The sequence below is a fragment of the Paroedura picta genome, chromosome 1 (assembly GCF_049243985.1).
Source record: "Paroedura picta isolate Pp20150507F chromosome 1, Ppicta_v3.0, whole genome shotgun sequence".
NCBI classification, from domain to species: Eukaryota; Metazoa; Chordata; class Lepidosauria; order Squamata; family Gekkonidae; genus Paroedura; species Paroedura picta.
Genome location: NC_135369.1, coordinates 30,074,516 through 30,096,697, shown reverse-complemented (window position 1 = coordinate 30,096,697; position 22,182 = coordinate 30,074,516). Strand labels below are relative to the sequence as shown.

Below are 22,182 nucleotides of genomic sequence, written 5' to 3'. Positions count from 1 at the left end.
GATGGGTCCCGACGGCTGTGCCAGGACTACCGGGGCCTCAACGCCATCGCAGCGGGGAACGCTTACCCCCTCCCGCTGATCCCGGATTTGCTGGCCCGGCTGGGCAAAGGGACTCTGTTCACTAAGCTGGACCTAAGGGAGGCGTACTACCGGGTACGCATCCGGGAGGGGGATGAGTGGAAAACAGCGTTTAACTGTCAATTGGGACAATTCGAATTTAAAGTGATGCCGTTCGGTTTAAGCGGGGCACCTGGGGTTTTCATGAGTCTAATTAATGAGGTGTTGCAGGACCTTCTGTTTCAGGGGGTGGTTGTTTATTTGGATGACGTCCTGATCTACAGCCAAGATCCCCAAGAGCACGTGACCCTGGTGAGGGAGGTGTTAAAGCGCCTGCTGGCAAACCACCTATACGTGAAGCTGGCTAAGTGCGAATTCCACCGTCCCTCCCTGGACTATTTGGGCTACCGCATCTCAGCCCAGGGCATAGCTATGGACCCCGAGAAGGTGCAGGCGGTGCTGGCCTGGGAAAGGCCCCGCACCCGGAAACAGCTACAAAGCTTCCTGGGGTTTGCTAACTTTTTTAGAGGCTTCATCCCCAGATACTCCTCCGTAGTGGCTCCCCTCACGGACTTGCTAGGTACCAAGGGGAGAGGTCCTCGCGCCACGCGGCCCAGCGCAGCGCTCGGCTGGAGTGAGAAATCGGAGGCAGCGTTCCTGGCCCTCAAACAAGCTTTCGCGTCTGAGCCCACGCTACTGCACGTCGACCCAACCCAGCCGATGGTGGTACAAGTCGACGCCAGCGACGCAGCAGCCGGGGCGGTTCTCCTGCAGCGAGACAAGGCGGGACAGCTGAGGCCGGCGGCCTACCTCTCACGAAAATTCGCCGAAACGGAGCGGAACTGGTCTACCTGGGAGAAGGAGGCGTTTGCGATTAAGTTCGCCCTCACCGAATGGCGGCATTGGCTGGAGGAAACAGAGGAGCCGTTCGAGGTCTGGACAGATCACAAGAATCTGGAGGCGCTCCGGCAACCGCGATCCCTGAATGCCAAGCAGATGAGGTGGGCGGAGTTCTTTTCGCGGTACAATTTCAAGCTTGGTCACATCCCCGGCAAAGAGAATTTCCTCGCGGACGCCCTCTCCCGTCTGCCGCATTATGGGGAGGGGTACGCTCCCTGCACCAGGTCCGTGTTTGGTGAGGAGCAGCTGGGACGGGGGGTCGTCACTAGGCGTCGGGCCAGGGAGGAATGGGAGCCCGACCCGGCGACCGCCCCGCTCCGAGACCGCCTAGTGGCAGCCTACGGGACAGACGAGGAGCTGGCTGAGCTCCGGGACTCTTTGATTTTGGACTCCGGTCTCTGGCGGAGGGGGGAGGCTGTCTACGTCCCGGAAGGGCTACGACGGGAAGCCCTCAGCCTCTGCCACGATGCTAAGACCGCCGGGCACTTCGGTTTCGTAAAATCCTGGAAGTTGGCCCGGCGGCGGTTTTGGTGGCCCAGTCTGCGGCGGGACACAAAAGCTTACGTCAGTGGTTGTCCTGTCTGCCTGACCTGCAAGCCGGGGGTTGGCAAGCCGAAAGGTCTGCTGCACCCGCTCGAGGTCCCGACCCGGCCGTGGTCAGTGATCTCCATGGACTTTATAACAGACTTGCCTCCCAGCAAGGGGAAAACGGTGATCTGGGTGGTGGTAGATCTATTTTCCAAACAGGCCCATTTCATTCCTTGCGCCAGTGTCCCCAGTGCTTCACAGTTGGCTCGGATGTTCCTGGATCACGTGTTCCGACTGCACGGGCTGCCGGACAAGGTGATTTCCGATCGGGGCTCACAATTCGTGTCCCGGTTTTGGCAAGCTTTCCTGCGCCTGTTAGACATCGAGCAAGGGCTGAGCTCCGCTTACCACCCCCAGACGGACGGGCAGACCGAGCGGGTTAATCAAGTACTGGAGCAGTACTTGCGGTGTTTCGGTTCCTATCATCAAGACACCTGGGTGCCCCTGCTCCCCCTGGCCGAGTTCGCGTACAACAACGCAGACCACAGCAGCACGGAGATGTCGCCTTTTGCCGTCGTCTACGGGACAGACCTGAGACACTTCCCGGAGCTTGGAGAGGTCCCCGCCCGGGAATCGGCCGACCTTCGCGAGTGGGGGAAGCGTGCCGGGAGCTGCTGGAAGACGCTGCAGGAGCAGCTCCACAAAGTCAAGGCAGCGCAGAAAGAGGACGCCGACCGGAAGAGACGACCAGCTGAGGAGATCCGACCGGGGGATCGAGTTTACCTTTCCACCCGGAACCTACGGTTGAATTTGCCCAGCAAGAAGCTAGGTCCTCGGTTTTTGGGGCCTTTCGAGGTCTTGGCCCCGATCAACGAAGTTTCGGTCAAACTCAAGCTCCCCAAGAACCTCCGGCACATCCATCCCGTCTTTCACGTGAGCCTTCTAAAAAAAACTCCGGACGGTGACGTTTGGCACCCCGTGTTTTCCCCGCCAGCGCCCGAGGTCCTGCCGGGGGGGGAGCACCACGAGGTGGCGGATATCCTGGACTCTAGACTCCACAGGGGGAAGTTGCAGTACCTCGTGGAATGGAAGGACTTCGCTTTGGGGGACCGGGAATGGGTCTGGGCAGCGGACGTCCTTGCGCCCCGACTCACTGAACGTTTCCACAAGCGGTATCCTGGCCGTCCCGGGGGGTTGGAGAATGGACCTTTGGGGGGGCAGAATGTCGTGGTTCGGTCCTTGGTGGCTTGGGAACCGGACCGAACCCCGCCATCAGAGGCGCCCGCGATCACGGAGGTAGGGCATGGTGATCATAGGCAAGCCGGCAGCTGGGCGCCCCACCCGATCGTTGAGGTGGCAATGGCCGCTAAAGAACCTCAATGTCCCACTCCACCTTTGACAAGGGCCCGGAGATGGCCCTTTGTTCCAGGAAAATGGGCCATCAGGAACCCCGGAAAACCTCGCATATGTGCATGAGTCATGATTATATCAGCATGTTCCCTCCGCAAGTACTGGGTGGGGCAATACAGCCTAAGGAGGTGGGTTTTGTATAAAAGGGAGCTTCCACCTGGAGTTCGGTGGAAGCTCTTACTCCATACCAGCGGACTCCACGTTGCTGAAATAAAGCTTGTTCCTGTTGTATCGTTCACCAGGCCTGGCGTGACGTTTTCTTCAAAGGGGCACCCTGTTTTTTCAGTTAGCAAGCGGGTCCCCGACAGGATGTGAAATGGAGGCATTTAAACCTAACAGCTGATGGGCAGATTGCCTTGTTCAGCTGCTAGGTTTAAATAGCCTGAACCCAACCATAAAAAGGTCTAGGAAATGTTTGGGTGGGGAATGACCTGGCTTGGTTTGGGTGGGGAATGCCCTGGCTAAATTTGTGAGGAATTTGAGGTCATGAACTGATTTATGCCCATCCCCAATTGTGATGGTCCTATCTCTCAGGGTGGACATAAAAGAGGAGTGCATCTCAGGATAACCACACGTAGATATGGGTTTAGTATTCTGATTTTAGACCATATAAGGCTTCAAAGGTTAAAACTGGCACTTTAAGTTGAATCTGCCAACATATGAAAATAGTCTGGAACCATATTAAAATCATGAAGAATCTTCATAGCATGGACCATCTAGCTTTTTTATTGACTTTCATTGCTTTTAAAGTATTATATAATTAAAAACAATGCGGGTATATATACCATCAACAATATAAAGTGGGATTATTAGAGATGTGTAGAACAGCCATTCTCAGCGGGGCCATATGACCCCACCTGGGGCCCCTGGCACATTTGAAGGGGGCCACAGGCTGAAAAATGTAAGAAGGGGAACCCGAAGGGTTTTTTTGAACTGTTAAAATTCCCTTTTTGTCACATAAAGGTAAAGGTAAAGGTATCCCCTGTGCAAGCACTGAGTCATGTCTGACCCTTGGGGTGATGCCCTCTAGTGTTTTCATGGCAGACTCAATACGGGGTGGTTTGCCAGTGCCTTCCCCAGTCATTACCGTTTACCCCCAGCAAGCTGGGTACTCATTTTACCGACCTCAGAAGGATGGAAGGCTGAGTCAACCTTGAGCCAGCTGCTGGGATTGAACTCCCAGCCTCATGGTTAGACAGCTTCAGACAGCATTTCTGCCACTTACCACTCTGCGCCACAAGAGGCTCTTTTTGTCACATATATTGTCATTTTTCTAGAAAGTTTGACCTTCCTTAAGGGAAAGAAAAAGAAATCATGATCCATTCCTTTGTGTGTGCTTGAATTAATATATTCAAAAGAAAAAAATGAACACACATGCTTCTCTTTGTCAATGGTACTTTAATTTCATACAGACTTTTAAAACAGTTTTCCCAGTATGTCAGAATGTTCAAGCTTTCTTGTTCAATAATCAATGGTTTTCTGTGTTGTGTTGTTGCATCCTGAGAATAGCTCCTAAAAGGGCCGTGGCCCCAAAATGGTTGAGATTGGTTGGTGTAGAGTAGTGTACTAAACCAAATACTAGTACCAGTTGGCAACCTTGCTGTGCCAGACCAGAAGAGTTCTGCTTTACGCAGTTTGCCATTTTTCAAGGCAGCCCATTCCAAAGGATGGACCAAACCTTTTTCTTTCTTTTTTTAAGCACCCCCCAGTGCTCAGAGTATTTTACACACATTAACTCAATCTGAAAAAGTGAGAGGTGGAGACCGTTCTTGGCAAGATGATGGAAGGCACAGAGATAGGAGTGAGAGAAGATGGCAAAAGGATGTGAACTGGAGTGGTGTGTAGGGTGAACCGGTTTTGAAAAGGGATTAGAAGAACTTTGAAAATTATGGCTAACCTTAGTGGTACAAGGCTCCTAAGAAAGAGACCACAAAGATTTGGTTGCTAATGGAGTTGTTTGCAGTCAATACCGAAAATGAGAAGAGATCAGGAATGGAAGTAGTGGCTGATTTTGCATCTATTAAGATCATGCTGAGTGTACTTTTGAAAACTTGTCCTCTGTGCATTGTATCAATAATACCAATGTATTATTGGTCTTATAGGCTTCACCTTTTCAGTCCTTAAAATCAGGTATTTTCAAACAGCATTCAACCAAGCTATATCGGGTCTGTTTCCTTGACCAAGAGTTAAAAGTAACAAGCTGTTTGCTGTGTGTTCATTGGATGCCTGCTCTGTTTTAACAGTTGCTGTCCCCAGACACCCTCCAGCCTCTTGGCACTCAGATGCTTAAGAGACCTGATAAGTTTTTTTTTCCAAAACACCTCTACAAGTTTTAATGAAGAGAAGAGAAGAGCAAGGGCATCTGCAGGTTTTTGCAGGCAAGGCAAAGAGATTCAGGCTAAACCAACTCTCTATCCTAGTTTAGGACATCTTCAGAAAAGCTGGGACATACCCTATCTCAGTTTTTGGCTGCATAGACAGTGTTTCTATCAGTGCCTGACTTTCATAGCTGGTTAGAATCATAGAATCATAGAGTTGGAAGGGGCCATACAGGCCATCTAGTCCAACCCCCTGCTCAACGCAGGATCTGAAGACATAGTTGGCCTGAAGACATTAACAAGTGGCCAAGCTTATCTCCAAAACATGAAAAGCTTCACTGGCTGGTTTCCACAAGTCAAGCTGATAAAGAAACAAAGGAGACCTGACATTTGACATCTCTTATTATTGTTGTTAAAGTTTTTAACTTCCTGATGTTTGTCCTCAAATTGTCTGTGTAGACTTGTGTTCGATATGGTAGGTTGGGGCACCTACACTTGCCTAGATCTACAGGTGGGTAAGTGGTCCAGATTGCTATGAAGCAGTTGCCTGGAACATCTATCTGCTGTGCATTTCTTCATGTCTGTGCACTTGCAGATCAAGGGCAAAGTAATCAGAAAAAAAAGTTACAAGGATTCTCTCTCACACAAACATGCTATTACCCTCCCCTGGTTCTTGTCACATTCTTTCCTCTTTTTGGTTCTTGTCACATTCTTTCCTCTGCCTCTCCCATGTCATGGTTCTAGTGGTCTTCTTGAAGAGGTAGAATGTTTGTGCACGCATGTGGGAGAATGAGATTGCAGCAGCGAATTCTACCTCTGATTTATGTTCATTTGAACATCTGCAAACAAACTTTGCTCAATGAGTATGTTCAAATGTAGGCTGAGGTGTAGGCCGAGGTGGAGTTGGCATCACTCATTCCCCCATGTTTGTTCTCTTTCCATCAGACATCTGAAGAGGGTTCCTGCCATCTGCCTCATTCTCACTGGCTAATCCCTGACTTGGGAAGAGTCCATAGATTGGTGGTGAAACACATGCCTTGTGTGCAGAAAAGGCTCCATGTTGCCATATGCAGGGAGATTCTTTTGCCTATGGCCTTGGAGAAGTGCTATCAATTGGAATAACCAGTGTGTTTAGATAAACCAGCAATATGGTCAGTATGGAGTAGTTTTATCAACTTTTTAAAAGGAAGAGCCACAGCTCAATGGTAGAATGCCATCATTGTATTTGAACAGATCTGGGAAGGAGACTTCTGTCTTGGAGAGTTGCTGGTCTTCAAAGTAGGCAACACTTGGCTGGTTGACTCCATGTTAAACCACTGGGTATGTTCCTGACCTCTTCATTTAGCACATATTTCATAATTGGATTATAATAATTCATTGTAGAATGTATGCCATTTTATGGGGTTTTATTGGGTTTTATTTGTAATCTGCCTTGAGTCTAAGAAGGAAGGTAGACTAATAATAATAACAGTACACAGTAGTGACCTCTCACAGAAGTAAGAAGCTAGTTCCAGTTGCCTCAAGCCTCGGTCGTCTTCTTTACATTCAACTTCTGGATACTGATAAGTTGTCTTTTTTCTCTTCCATTTAAGATCTTGTCCAATGTTTCCATCTACTTGTGTACCATCTGTGTGGGCATCATGTCATACTACATGGCAGATCGGAAGCACCGCAAAGCCTTCCTGGAAGCCCGGCAGTCTTTGGAGGTCAAGCTCAATCTCGAAGAGCAAAGCCAGCAGCAGGTAAGTGCTAAGAGCAGTAAGTGTTTTCTTCCTGTTTACAGTGAGCCCTTTAAATAGCTTTGGAGTTTGTTTGTGCAAAAGGAATTTAAAGGGACCCTATTCCCTTTAAATACCTTCCTCCCCATCAATTGGAAGCAATGGGGGATGGGGAAACCTTTGGTGGATTTTTGAGACAGTACCAGCAGCTATGCTGCAAATTTGATGCTTCTGCCTCAAAACACACACACACACACTGAGCCCCAGATACCTCTGGATCAATTCTCCATTATACCCTATGAGACCATTGGCAATTATGGTCCCTATAGGGCAGTGGTCCCCAACCTTTATTAGGCTGGGGACCGGCAGGGCATCGGGTCGCGCCTGCAGGGACCGCGCCCGCGCGGGCCACGCCCATGCTTCGGGCCGCGCCCGCGAGCCGCACCCGGTCGCGCCCGCGGGCCCCACCCACGGATCGGGCCGAGCGGGCGCGGCCTGCACGGGCGCGGCCCGGCCCTGATTCCCTCTCCCCCCCCCTCCCGCAGTAAGTAGCTTCCCGGGCTGCAAGCTTGCGGCCTGGGAAGTTTTTTACTGCCGGGGGGGCGGGGAGAGGGAGCCGCGGCCCGGCGCCATGGCCTTTGCGGCCCGGCACCGGGCCGCGGCCTGCAGGTTGGGGACCACTGCTATAGGGTATAGTGGTGGTGGTGGTGGGGAAATAGGGTTTCCAAATATTTACTAGATCCAAATGCCATACAAGTATTGTGATTCAGGAATATAGGGAAATACCAATATTCTTCAGGTTCAATATACCCAAACCCCCAAAGTATCACTTTTCCTTTTTGCATTATCCCTAGTCCATCCTTGATGTAGCTCCTGCTGTAGAAGTGTGTTGTTTGGTTTCAGGTCATTTTTGGACTACCGAGGCCTTGAGGGAAGTGAGTCAGTTTGTTATTGTCATTCAGTTGCCACTTCAACCTGTAGTGTGATCACAATGTGAAGGCCATAATGCAGGAACAAGTGCATGCCATTTCTGGGTATATTTGGACAGAAGTTAAAAATATACGTGGCACCCTTTTTATAGACTCAGTTGCATCCAATTCACAACTGCTGGCCCCTGTCGCCCATTCCTACAGTCTGTCCTGCACCTGACTGTTTATAACACCTTCCTGCTTAGCGTCACCAAAGTGCTACTGATGTAAGCCTGGGCTTTGGATTCAGAGGGTTGTTGATGGGTCATTGAAAAGGTTTTTATATGCTGCTGGGAGAGACTGCAGTAATATCAATACAAGACTTGTGCTATTGCTCTGGCAAGACTCCAAGGCTCCCCTGTGAGGAGCACAAAACAGTGTGATGGAAATGGAAAGAAATGGGTGGGGCTGTTCAGGGAATTTGTCCTTCAGTGTGGGAACTGCACTGTCTTTGAGCAACATGCTTCTCTTATAGAAATAACAGCATGAGGGCCTGTGAGAAATTTCCAGGGTATTATAAGTTCTTAGGGTTTTGAAGAAGCCAGTTCTGTCCCCCTTCCTCCCTTCCTTCCTTCTATGTTCAGCATAACATTCATCCTGGAATATTATGTCATTTGGGGAATTATTTTCTTCTACTTAAAATTAAAAATGGTATTTTCCTGTACACCCGAGTTTACAGAAATCCCTGTATTGTACACAAACCTTTCTATTTTATTACCCTTCTGGTAGGAACTCAATCATTAACTAGTATTAGGGAGAATAAGTTGGGAGTGCACTAGTTGTTGGGTGCATCCAAGTAAACAGAGGGAGATGGGCATATTGGCTGGCCACTGGAGTTGGTACAGAAGTGTCAGGGCAATGATGGTCCTGGGCCATAGGTGGGATTGACTTGCTTGTTTATTTAAGTTGTTTGCTTTGTTTTGATTTCTCCCAACTGTACATTGCAGATATTGCATGGTATGGGTTCACAGAATTCATGCCACCATTCCATCTGTCCATCTGTGTTGCCAAAGTTATAAGCTCCTTTCCTCCCTCTCAATATTCACTTAGCAGTGGACTTTCCCATGCCAAAAGGCCTTGGAAACTCAACTTTTAAGGGAACCCATAAGGATGCCAGATAGCAGCTACAAGTTACAGGAAAATGTTTGCTTAGAAATGAGATTAACTTGTTCAGTGGTTAGCTTTGAAAGTGTGTTATAAATATTATTTTTAAAAAATGTATTACATTTTATTTTATTGGATGTGTTACTTTTTGTTCTAATTAAAATTGTATCAAATCTCACAAGACAATGCCTCATTTGTAATACACTGAGAGTTGTAACCAATTATGTGCGTTGCTTTTAATTAGTATTCTGAGTTTTGGGAAGACAAAATCTGTTGAAATTAAGATATTAAGACACTGTGTATAATCAGTTCAGTACACTGATACTACTTTTATTATAGAGTATTCCATTGGAAAACACTTGACTTCCTTTTGCTAGATCATTTCCTTTTTTAAGTTTTGGAAGGACGTGGTCCTGAAATAGATATTTTAAACTTGAGGGCATTTTATGTTTACATGTCCAATTGGTAATCATATTCGGGAAACCTTTTCTTATGATATTACCAAACTTGGACACAGGGCTGTTTCACACAGAGGTTTGTTCTCGTTCTTTTTCCTCATCACTTTGTAGTACATTCCCAAATTAGATTAAAGCTGGTTTGGGAAAACCTGAATAATATTGAGGAAAGTACAGAAAGACAAGAAATGGAAAATGTGAATATGATGAAGCTCAGAGACAAATAATTGCCGTTCAGCACCCCAAAATGCAGGAAAACCTCTGTGTGAAAAGACTTCTAATCTGTGTGGTTATCAATTTCTTCTTTCTTCTCTGGTCTGCCATCTGTGGCTTGGTCTAGATTATAACTGAATCACAATTTAGTATTCTAGGCACAAAAACTGTCTTTTCTAAGATCTGGATTACAGGTATCTGTGTGGTGTAACAGCGGTTGAAACGCCACATCCCTGTGGTTGGGCTCCATGAGGTAATTTATGGAAACTGATCAACAGTTATCAGGATTGCAATGGATGCATGTGAAACATTAGCTTTATTAACAGAAAAAACATACAGTGAAAAGTGAATATGATTTGTGATTCTCCCAAAGCATACAGATAATTGGAAGTAGTATTTCATTTTTCTCCAAATCCTCTCTGTATAAAGAGACATTTGGGGTAGATGCAGAGAATGGGAAAAAAAATCAGAATGAACTGTTGTACTGGGTTTTTATCAATAACTTTTTTTAGAAAACATATTCCAACGTTTCAGATACATAATTACCAAGACACATTATTCATAATAAGATTACGGATTCTGAGTATGAGGATGTCTTAAAAAGATAAGTACTTTTCAGAATTTCTGTCTGCATGCAATGAGAGCTAATAGATTTTAGGGAATGAAGGGTCTAGACATTTGTCATGTAAATTATTTATAAATGGACATACTCTGCATTATTTATCCAAATTGACATCACGAGTCTTGTATACAAGTTTATGCGTGGTATTTACCTTTCTGCAGAAACTCTGTGAAATGCAGTTTTTAACAGTGGTTTTCTCTTCCACTTCAAGTTTATATAGTTGAAGGGGATAAAGGTAAATGGCCAATGCTAACTAGCCAATGCACACTCTCTGACTGGCATCAAAGCAGTTGTGGAGATTGTCTTGTGTTTGAGGAAGGGAAGGGAAGGGAAGGGAAGGGAAGGGAAGGGAAGGGAAGGGAGGAAGGAAATGGTAGATTATCTTTTTCCCTGGGGTTCAGAGCAGTTGCCTCTTCTGGGATGACTTTGTGGAAGAACTTTCAGTGCTAAAATGGTCCCAGAGACAGAGTGGATTAGTGTCAGAGAAAGAATGAAACAGGCTTCAACCTAAATCTCGATAGCTTCAGGTACTGGAGTGGACCTGCCTCTAGCTCTGAACCAATCATCCATGGTTTGTGTTAATATAAAGGCAAAGACACATTGGAATAGCCATGACTGATTTTCTCCAAGTATAAAATCCCCCCAAAAATCTTACGAGATCCAATTTGGTGGAAGGCTGGTGTAGTGGGCTTGCCAAGTGACCTTGGCCTTGCCAGGGCGCTGATAAAACTGTTCTGATCAAGCAGTGATATCAGCACTCTCTCAGCCTCACCCACCTCACAGGGTGTCTGCTGTGGGGAGAGAGAAGGGGACTGTAAGCCGCTTTGAGGCTCCTTCAGGAAGAGAAAAGCTGCATATAAGAACCAACTCTTCTTCTTCTTCTTCTTCTTCTTCTAAAATGATCATACACCATCATCTGGCTCCTGTGGGTTGGGTTATGGTTTTGTACTCCCAGCTAATAATAATACATAGCATTCATGTGTCTATGAGCATAAAATTCTGTCAAATTGCAGCTCACTTTTGGTGCTCCCCTCAAGAAATTTTCAGTGCCATTCAGAGATCCTAAACAGTTACTTCAGTCTAAGGCCACTGATTTCCATGTGCTGAGACTGGAGTAACTGCATAGCATGTAACTGTTAGCCACTCACACTGAGCGAAGAATTTTGGTACCAAATTTACAATACCTGGGCACGCTAGCTATATTTGTTTGTTTGTTTGTTTGTTTGTTTGTTTGTTTGTTTGCTTGCTTGCTTGCGTATGTATGTATGTATGTATGTATGTATGTATGTATGTATGTATGTATGTATTTCTATACGGCCACTCCCAGAAACTGGCTCGTGACGGTTTACAACAAAATTAGTAAAATTCGCCTCAAAAAGCCGTAAAACAATATAAAATATAAATACAAGTACAAGATAGTGGTATTTTAAAAATAGACCTCACAGTCCTAACTCATAGCTTTTTTTCCCTTCTGATCGTAACCCATTCTCAAACAAGAATTCTGGATCGACCAGTCCTGATCCCTGAAGCTTAACATTTGCAGCCAACTATCCACTGTTACTCCTTGAAAGGATGTCCCCTTGTTTATAGCTCTCAGCTAGCCTTTTCCAGAGAAATCAAGAGGGGAAAGTTGAAGAGGGAGGGAGGCCATGATGACAGTGCAGTTTCCATAGCAACGCACTCCCTCTATCTGCTACAAAAGAGTAACCCCTGTAGGCTCTCCGTAAAATCCACTTAATTAACTGAGTTATTTACATTCAGAGCAGATCCCAAAATAAAATTGGAACATGCTTTTTAAAATTATTTTTAAACATTCACAGCAGAGACCATGTAACTAACGGTCATGGCTTAGGTGGCCTTCTTTTTGGCCAGGATCTGTGCCACATCAGTTATGAGTCTATGCCACTTTGGGGCATCAGTAACAGGCCTATTTGTATTCATATAGCAACATTTTAATCCCCCCTTCCTCCAAGGAACTTAGAGAGGTTTCTCTCCCGCATGTCATCATCACAACAGTCTTGTGAGGTAGGCCTATGTGGCTGAAAGTGACTGACTCAAGTGAGTTTCATGGCACATTTGGGATTTGGACTCAGGAGTGGGACCAAGTTGCACAGTTGCAGTCCAGCAGTCTAGCCACTACTCCACACTGGTCTGTGAATAGTAAGTGACCAACAAGTTCATAAATACTTGCAAGAGAACCTTTTGGAGGCTTTAATATAGCAAAACGGACAGTCTTTAAAATAAAGGGCTGTAACCAAAGGTACTTATACACCCCGCAGCTTACACCAGTGGGTCTGAGACTTGATGAATTAGAATCCATTTCTAAACTTACTGTACCTTTTGGGCAAAAAGTCTGCCCCTCGGCAAAAGACAGGAATTTCATATTAGTTAACATGTTTATTTTTCAGTTGTCATATTTATATATTTATAGCATTACCAAGACCTTTTTGGACATTATGCAGACACTGTCTGAGTTTTTATTGACTCACCTGTGAGAAAATGAACACACCTGAACACATGAAGCTACCTGATATTGAAGCAGATCCTTGGTCCCATGAAGGTCAGTATTGTTTACTCTGGCAGTGGCTCTTCAGGGTTTCATGCTGAGGCCTTTCACATCACCTACAACCTGATCCTTTTAACTGGAGATAACCAGTGATTTTCTGCATGCCAAGCAGATGGCTCTTCCCATGAACCTTGCTTTGGGTACGAGTTAAGAACCACTGCTTTATATTGCAGTAACTCTGCATGGGATTGCACTGCAATTTTCTCTACTGGATTCCCTGGGTCTTACTGAATTCCTGAGACTGAAATGTTAATGTCTGGATTTCAGATTATAGAAGATGTACCAAAAATGTGAAATATGTTTCCTGTACTTGAAAATCAAGCTTAGAAACATAGCTAAGTCAAACTGGCCTCAGATATTAATTTCTACCCTGCTGATGCCAGACCTCTCTCTTCTTAAATCCCCTTCATCAGCCCTTCTTGCCGTGGTTGCATCAAGAACTAAATTATATCTTGGGTTTTCTTAGCAAACATTGCCCTGGCCTCATCGGCAACATGGCCAATTAGCCAAGCCACAGAAGAGCTAATTAGTCTGGCAGGCTTCATCTTTAAACACTGTAATAGGGAGTCGTGAGAGTTAAAGTAAAACAGGAGGGAGAGTTTTGTCTCTGATATAATCTGAATTATTACTCATGTTGTCTAGAGTTTTCTGCAGTGATGCTCCTTATTTGAATCTGCTGTAATTCTCAGCTAAATGAGCATGAGTTTGGAGCCTTTGATCCCCTGATATTTTATTTAATGGCTCCTTTACAAATTATCTTTTTTTGTGATTTTGAGATTTTCTGTGTCAGAAGAAATGTGTGCAATGTGCAACACTTCTGGCACCTGCCTATCTTCTCAGATCCCTGTCTGCTTCTTCGGTGTCTGTCTTCCATTCTCTTAGGCTTACTTCCAATTTCAGAGCTTGGATGAGAAATAAAACAATCTGAAATTGTATGGGACCCACTTGCAGAAGAGAATTGGTGGATGGGGGCAGGTTTAAGCATTCCCTGTCCACCAATTCTACCCTGCAAGTGCCCCCTGCTTGTGCTTTAACACTGGAAATCCTCAATTTTTCTTGTAATGTTCCAAGAAATTGACTTGCTTCCTGGGGTTGTCTGCATGTGAAGCATGTACTCCTTCAGTGATCTTTAATTTAAAATGGCTGATTGGGAGAAAATTTTGTGTATGTGTCCTGTAAAAAAATCCATGCAAGAATCAGGTAAAAAACAAAACAAAACAATGTAAGGTTTTCTACTTGCAGGGAACTGCAGGGAACTGTTTTACATAAGGGAAGCATCCCATCCCCAGTCTGAAGTGGTACATCTACTCTGTCTTCTCTCAGAACTCTAGCACAGTGTTCTCTCTGTGACATGGGTAACACACTGCACACAGCAGTTTCCCAGACTTGCTCTTGAATACTAAATTTTAAATAAAACCAGATCTCTCTTCTGCATGTCAAGCAGCTGCTCTGCAACTGAACCACGTCCCCTCTCTGCAATTCGGAGTAATGCACAAATCCAAAAACTATTGTTGAGCACAGAATTGATCATCCTGAGAACTTCAGCTTTTTTCTTTTTTGAGAGAGAGAAAGAAAAGAGTACCTTTATTGGCATAAACAGAGTCAGCAAACTGAAAATATTAGACTTTTAAGCAATTACAGTTTCCATAAAAGATCAGTTATCTCTTAGAATTGCGGACAAAACTTTGGCTAATGTTACAATAAATGCTGGATCCTTGTTATCATTTAGTTGTCACTTAGTATAACATTTATTAGATTTATTAGATTTTTATACTGCCCTTCCATATGGTTCAGGGCAGTTGAAAATTTATCCAGTGTTTCTCATCTGCACAAAAGAATTTCATTTGCTTCAGGTAATCAACTAAAAGACAACGATATGGTGCAAACCTGGGGCAAACTGCAACTTTAGTTTCGACATGAAGGAAATATCTAATGATCCCTCGCACATGTGAGGGCAGTGCCTGGTAAAATCACTGGTTGGACTTAAGTAATCTGTTCCATCTGTTCCACATAATATATTTCTGGTAAGGCCTTGGAGGAGGAGCATGTCTCATGGCTTAAGTGCCACTCAGCGCTTAACACCCACTAAGGGCAGTTGTCCCGCCCCTGAGTGCCTCCTCCTCATCAAACCAGCTTGCCTGTCTGTCCAGCAGCCAGCCAGTCACCTTCTGTCCCCCATCCCTGACAACCTCCTCCTCTTCCACTTCCCTCCAAGGCTCAGAGGCTGCAGATCCTGTTGCATGAGAGCTGCCCCTGCTGGTGAGTTCCCTGCAGCCTTTCTAGGTCCTGGGGAGGGGGAGGAGCCATCCACAGAGTTCTTCCGCACAGACCCCAATCTAGCACCTGTTGTATTCCTGAAGTAGTTTATAAGACAGTTAAAATGATTTCAGAAAAGCATCACTTCTCATGGGGTACCCCATACAAATCTATTTTGGTCTTACTGTCATCCCTGGCAGAATAAGTTTGTCAGGTTTTTGAAACAGAACCAATACCATACTTGTGAATAAGGGCTAAAGAGATGAGGAATCACCCAGCAAAACCCGTTTATCAAGATGAGAGCACACCCCTTGAACAACAGCTTAAAAAAAATCGACTTTAAGTTACCATCTGAAAAAAATGTCATCTACCTTCAGCCTCAGAAGTCTGTGGTGGCTGGGGCATTGGCATATTTGCATAGCTCTTTGCTCCTTTCCTGGAAGAAGCAGCATAAATTATGCAACGTGATGAAACAATTTGCATATTTATATAGGTCGCAGAATGTAGCTTTTCTTGCTACAGGGTTTAAATATTTTTCACCAGTCCTCTCCAGAGCACACAAGGAAAACTCTGAGCAGTGATCTAATTAGTTGCTCTGTTTTGTCCTCTTGCTTTTCAGCAGCTTAGAGCAATTTAAAACACAGATATTAATAAATGACAGTACCGAGTTCCTCGAGGAAGCATTTTCGTAATTATGTTGTGATCCAGGAATGGCAGAAAGGTGTTTGGTTGCTGCCTCTTCTCCTTCCGGCCTCTGCAAAAAGGAAATAGAGGAATGGTTATGTGTGCTTGGTGCTGTCAAGTTGCTTCTGACTTATGGTGACCTCGTGAATTAATAACCCCCAAAACATCCTGTTGTCAACAGCCTCGCTCAGGGTTTCAGCTTCCTTTACTGAATCGTGCCTCTTCCATGCTGGGTGTTCCTTTTTCCCTACTATCTTTCCTAGCATTATTATCCTTTCCATTGAGTCTTGGTACCTTGTCTTTTATCCTTCCTCCAGGCTCAGGAAGGATAGTGGTAGCTGTGTGTGTGTTTATGGGTAGGAGAAAGATGGACTTTCAGCTGGAGGTGGATTCAGGTATGATGGAGGGAAGAAAGGTCTTCCTCTCTGTGTGTCTCTCTCTCTCTGTGTGTGTCTCTCTCTCTGTGTGTGTGTGTCTCTCTCTCTCACACACACACACACACGCACACACACACACATATGGCAAAAATCATTGTATTCCTTGGCTTCAGTAGTGAGGTGGGTGAATCTCGCAAAGGGAAAGTAGTTGGAATAGTATAATAAAGAAACCTTCCTGTATCCATATCGCAGAATGTTTACGTGTGTTTATTACATCCCCAAACTGTTGTTCCTAAAACCTCCATGCAAGTTGCCCAGTTTGTATGGATCCAGATGTGCAGTGCTCCTTGCCTGTGTGGGCCAGGCGACACTGGCACCTGGCAAAAACATAACTCCTATCCCCGCTATCTCTTCTAACACACACACATGCAATGTATCTTCCCTCCCTTCCTCCCTGAGCTCCAATAATTTCCTTTCACTTCCTGTAATTTAGCTTGGATGTCAGGTAGAGTTGCTGTGGCAACTCATTTCCATGACAGCAAATGACAAACTTCTCCAGACAGGTTTCCCCTGTTGGTGCCACAAAACACACACGCACACACACAGAGCAAGCAAACATCCCCTTGGCTCTCTAGTAGAGCCTTCCCCTCTTTCTTGGGTATCATTTATTGTCAGCATTTCCATACCAAAACTATTTTCAGATCAGCCCTGGTTTTTAAAATGAGAAGGATCTACAGTATTCCCAAAGTTGTGTAGGTCAGTGGTCCCCAACCCCCGGTCCGGGGACTGGTAGCGGTCTATGGATCTTTCAGTAAAGGTAAAGGTAAAGGTATCCCCTGTGCAAGCACTGAGTCATGTCTGACCCTTGGGGTGACGCCCTCTAGCGTTTTCATGGCAGACTCAATACGGGGTGGTTTGCCAGTGCCTTCCCCAGTCATGACCGTTTACCCCCCAGCAAGCTGGGTACTCATTTTACCGACCTCGGAAGGATGGAAGGCTGAGTCAACCTTGAGCCGGCTGCTGGGATTGAACTCCCAGCCTTATGGGCAAAGCTTTCAGACGGCTGCCTTACCACTCTGCGCCACAAGAGGCTCTTGGATCTTTCAGTACCGGGCCACAGTTCCTCCTCGTCCTCCTCCCCGGCTGCTGCCTCGGGGGCTGCCTTGCCACTCTGCCGCCAGCTCACCTTTGGTGCTCTCCAGCGACTGCCATGGCTGGGGCTCTCCCTCGTCATGGCACTGCGCAGCTGCTGCTGGCAGCAACCCCCAGCGGGCGACGGAAAGTCAGAGGTAACAGCAGGAAAGCAAGTGGAGCAGGGGCTCAGGTGGCGGCGTCCCTCAGCAAAAGACTACCCCGCCTGGGTCTTAGTAAAATTGTCAAGCGTTGATTAGTCCCTGGTGATAAAAAGGTCGGGGACCACTGGTGTAGGTGGTACGTGCATCAGGTAGTGTTTGGGCATTGATTGGCAGGTTCTCAAAGAGGGCAGGCTCATGGCTTATTTTGGTCTTGGCGGGAAATGGGCAAGTATATCTCCGCCTAAGAATGAGAATCTGGTTTGGAACACCCAAAGAAGGAGGAGGAGGATGTTCTTACATGCTGCTTTCCAGCTGGTTGCACGTGGGGGAGCGCGGAATCAAACCCGGTTTGCCAGATTAGAAGTCCACACTCCTAACCACTCTCTGATGTTAAATTTAGGTACCTCAAACTAATTTAATCTGTTGAGGACAGAAATTGGCCTATGGAGACCCTCTGTCCACCCCCCCCCCCCATGCCTCATCCTTTGTAGGTGCTTGGCAGCAATATATTTTTTCAATCTGGTGCTAAAATTTGGGAACTAAGCAGTGCTGCAGCTTGCTACCGATGGATTGTCTGCTTGGTCTCATCAAGCACCCACTTGCTCTCTTTCCAAACAGAAGAATAAAACGGTACATTCTCCATCCCTTCCTAGGGCATTTATTTTATTTATTTATTGTATTTATGTAAACTCAGGGCAGAGGCTCAGGGCAGTTTACTTAAAACATAGAAACAATACAAGGAACTTAGTTTTTCCATAACATATAGATAACCACAACATTAATACTATAAATTGAAGGACTGCAATCTGGATTTTCAAGTACAACGATATAGGCTAGATATCAGGAAAACATTTTTCACAGTCAGAGTAGTTCAGCAGTGGAATAGGCTGCCCCTGGCAGCAAAGGCTGAATACACACTTTTCTTGGATGCTTTAGGATGCTTAGGGCTGATCCTGTGTTGAGCTGGGGGTTGGACTAGATGGCCTGTATGGCCCCTTCCAACTCTATGATTCTATGATTCTATTAACATTAATAATTGTAACAAAGGTAATAGTGCAAACAAGTCTAGGGGCAAAAGGCATGAATGGGTTTCTGGGAGGGAGGGAGCGGGAGACCCGTAGATGTTGTTGGTTTCGCTTGGTCTCAACCAAATGCCTGGCCAAAGAGCTCCCTTTTGCAGGCCCCGTGGAATTGTTTTAGCTCCGCCAGGGCCCTGATCTCCTCTGGGAGCTCATTTCACCAAGTGGGGGCCAGGACAGAGAATGCTCTGGCCCTGGTTGCGGCCAGGTGGGCTTCTTTAGGGCCAGGGACCATTAGCCAGTTGTTGGTGGCAGAGCACCTGTCCTTGAATGCCTCTGATAGTTCATGGATTCTATAATCTAAAGTTTTCAAAATAAATAGCTTTCCACGATGGAGTCCTTTTAAAAAGTCTAGTCTGTTAAATTTAATGTTTCTGGCACCTCCAAACTCTAGGGTTTTGTTCTTAAGGTAGAAGATCCAAACAGTTCCCCTCTTCCCCTTAGCTCACAATCCTCTGGAAGGTACTTCTGCCCATTTCTCATTATAATGGACCAAAGTTGTTCAAGAACAGGTTCTTGCATAGGCTCAGTTAATTTGGGAAATCTTTAGATCCAAGTTTGTGTGGACTTCCCTGTCAATCACAGCTAATTCGGGAAGGGTATTCTTGAAGAGAATTTTGTTGGGGCCATTTAGCCTTATTTGTTTACTTGGCTTGGTGGTGGACTATGTGGTTGGTGGGGCGTGGGAGGGAATAGCTGGTGCTGGGAAGCTATAATGTTTGGAACAGTCTGTAAGGTGACTGTGAACATTCTTGGCAGGCTACCAAATGAGGATGGAACTGGTAATGTTTGCTGTTGATATTGCTGCTACCGCTTTTATTCTCTTTGGGAATTGCTCTGGGAGGATGCAGTGGGGATAATTTGATGCTTTGGTTTTAATGAGGATGATTTGACAATTCAGAGACTTTCAGGAAATGAAGGGCAAGGCGTTAAATGCGGGCCAACTCCTCTGTTTAAGAGAGAACAGGCACTTGATGTTTGTTGCTCAGATGTAGCCAAGTAGTGGATTCTGTAAAAATTAATTGGAACAGTGGCTGGAGGCAGTCATATTAAGAGTTGAACAGGATTTGAGATGTTGCTTCTTACAATGTGTGCATATGTTTCTTCCAGCACCCTGTCAGTTCTGATCAAACAAGCTTTGCAGGTTTATTCCTGACTTTGAGCTCCTGAGACAGATGGAGGGTTGCCATCCTCCAAGTGAGGGTTGCCATCTTCCAAGTGACTTAAAATATAAAAAATATAAGGTATATAAAATATAAGAATTAGGTAGTGGGTTGAAGACTTTGTTTGTATCCCTGGGGGAAAAAAACCAATTCAGAAATAAGTTTACTGAGGAAGTAAAATATGAAAACGAGGTCTTATACCTAGGAACTCATTCTGAATAAAGCTTTTTGCCATCGCCAGCTTGGAAATTTCTTTCTGTTTATCCTCCAAGTGAGGTCTGAAGTTCTCCTGGAATTACAGCTGGTTTCCACAGATCAGTTTTCCTGGATAAGGTGGAACCCTTGGAACATGGACTCTATAGAACAGGCTTTCTCAACCAGGGTCTTGTGACAGCCCTGGGGCTTCTTGACGGCCCTGGAAGGGTTTCCCAAATGGGGCGGAGTCAATTTCTAATATATATATTTTAAATTTGTTAAACATTTATCAGGTGATATGACCATATATAGTCATGCCGACCTCCCCCCCAAATGGCTAAAGATAGGCCTGGAGGGGGTGGGAAGGGGAGGGGGCCCGGGTGAACATGTATCCAGCTATGCTTCCCAACCACATTCTGCACAATCTCACAACTTCTGGGGTTTCTTGAAGCCTGAAGAACATTTCAGGGGTTTCTCCATGGTAAAAAAAATGAGAAAGGCTGTTATAGAATCACATCCTCACAGAGCTCGCTTTTCTTTCTAAACTCCACTTTCTATCGTTTCTACTCCTAAATCTCCAGGAATTTCTCAAGTTGTAAAACCATGACAGAATTGAGATTCTGTAGGTGTATTGTCGGCTCTAGTGCCTAAAATTCTTCCTGCCTGAGCTGGTTGTGGCATTGGTTCTGGCTTCTGATTCTAAGGAAAAACCATAGTGCTGACAGTGTTGGGTCCAACATATGTAACAGAACACAACAATGGCTGTTTTGGCACTTCAAAAGATGTATGCTGTGGGCCCAATCAGGATCAGGTTCTAATGGCATTTTAAACCGCTTTTAACATGGTAGCGGAATCCCCATGGTGGACACGAGGATGCAGTCATGTCTTGTTTGGCCCTCGGAATGATGGTCTAGGGTGGAAAAGATATTTGTAATTTTGTTGATACGTGATACAGTTCAGGCTCAAGGTACAGCAAAGCCTTGCCATTTGCGATTTTGTGACTTGAGATTTCACGTAGTTGGTGGTCTGTGATCTGATCATGTGATCAGCCTGTTTTTCTCCCCCACTGGCTCATAATTGAGGGGTGGCAATTCAAGTAGATTGGGGAAAAGTTGTATTCAGTTGGTTTTCTGACAGCTCTGGAGGAGTTTCTGGTTAGTATGGTGAGTCACACCGCAGAATTATGAGGTCTTTGGAATTAGGCCATTCAAGCAGAGAATGCATCTGTTCTTAAGCATCTTCTCTTGAGCACTCAAGGACATTATCCAGCAGTTCTGAGAGGAACTACGATATGTGAAGTATCTGGGATGACAGTGGGAGTAACAGTGGACAAAAACTTGAGCTGAATCTTACCAAACACCCATGAGAAATATCTTGAGGATCTGTCGTGTGATGGTGGTACTGGAAAAGAACACATTTTACTTCAGTACCATCTAGGGTTGCCAGATCCCCCTGGGACACCAGTAAGGGATGGAGGACAGGATTGCCAGATTGAGGGAGATTTGGGAATGGAAACTGAGGAGGACAGAGACCTCAGTGAGTCTACCCTCCATTTTTTTACAGGGGAATTGAGCTCTCAAGTCTAGAGATGAACTCTGTGGAGCCCCAGGTCCCACATGGAGGCTGGCATCTCTCCTCATCCAGTGATGTTATTTTGACTTGAAAGGGGCTTATGACATCTAGGCCCTTGAGAATAAATAGTAGGTGTCTCAGCAATACATTTTTACCAGTGTATTAAACAGTTCATGGATTGCATCCCATCTCATCTGAACTGCACATTCATAAAGATGTGGGGATTCATGAAAGTTCATGAAGTTTCTATTGGTCACGTTTCTGTGTCCTGATGATATGAACACAATACTTGGGCTCTACCACATAACTGGATACTTGCCTCTTCTGTCCCATAAGGTTCTCCATAAGGTAATGTCTAAATGAATTATAGCCATTGACAGAAAAATCAGTATCTCCAATTTTGAAACTGATTAACCAACCTCATAATAGCTCCACTATGTTTGAATAGGACCAGTATTCTAGCAAGAGTTTGGAGACGGTGGTAGGTTCAAAACTTTAGGTATTTATGGGTAAAATTGGCTATCTATTATACTTCTGGTTTGGTTTTTGCTGTGATTTTGTGAGACTATTTCGTTTAATGCCTCTAGTAGCCATGAGTGGTGTCATCATGTGAAAAATCTCCTTTTTTGAGATTTTATCCCCTTCAAACTGCATTCCTTTAGAATAAGAAGAGTTTTTTATACCCTGTTTTTAACTACCCAA

General features: G+C 45.4%; 1 protein-coding gene across 1 annotated transcript in view; it reads left to right on the top strand.

Annotated features, from left to right (window-relative positions):
• ADCY3 (adenylate cyclase 3) overlaps window positions 1-22,182 on the top strand; it is a 111,061-nt gene that overhangs the window by 39,838 nt on the left and 49,041 nt on the right. Inside the window, exon 3 of the mRNA XM_077331706.1 lies at window positions 6,806-6,955. Within this exon, the coding sequence (XP_077187821.1) occupies window positions 6,806-6,955 (150 nt within the window). The remainder of the gene's footprint in view (window positions 1-6,805; window positions 6,956-22,182) is intronic.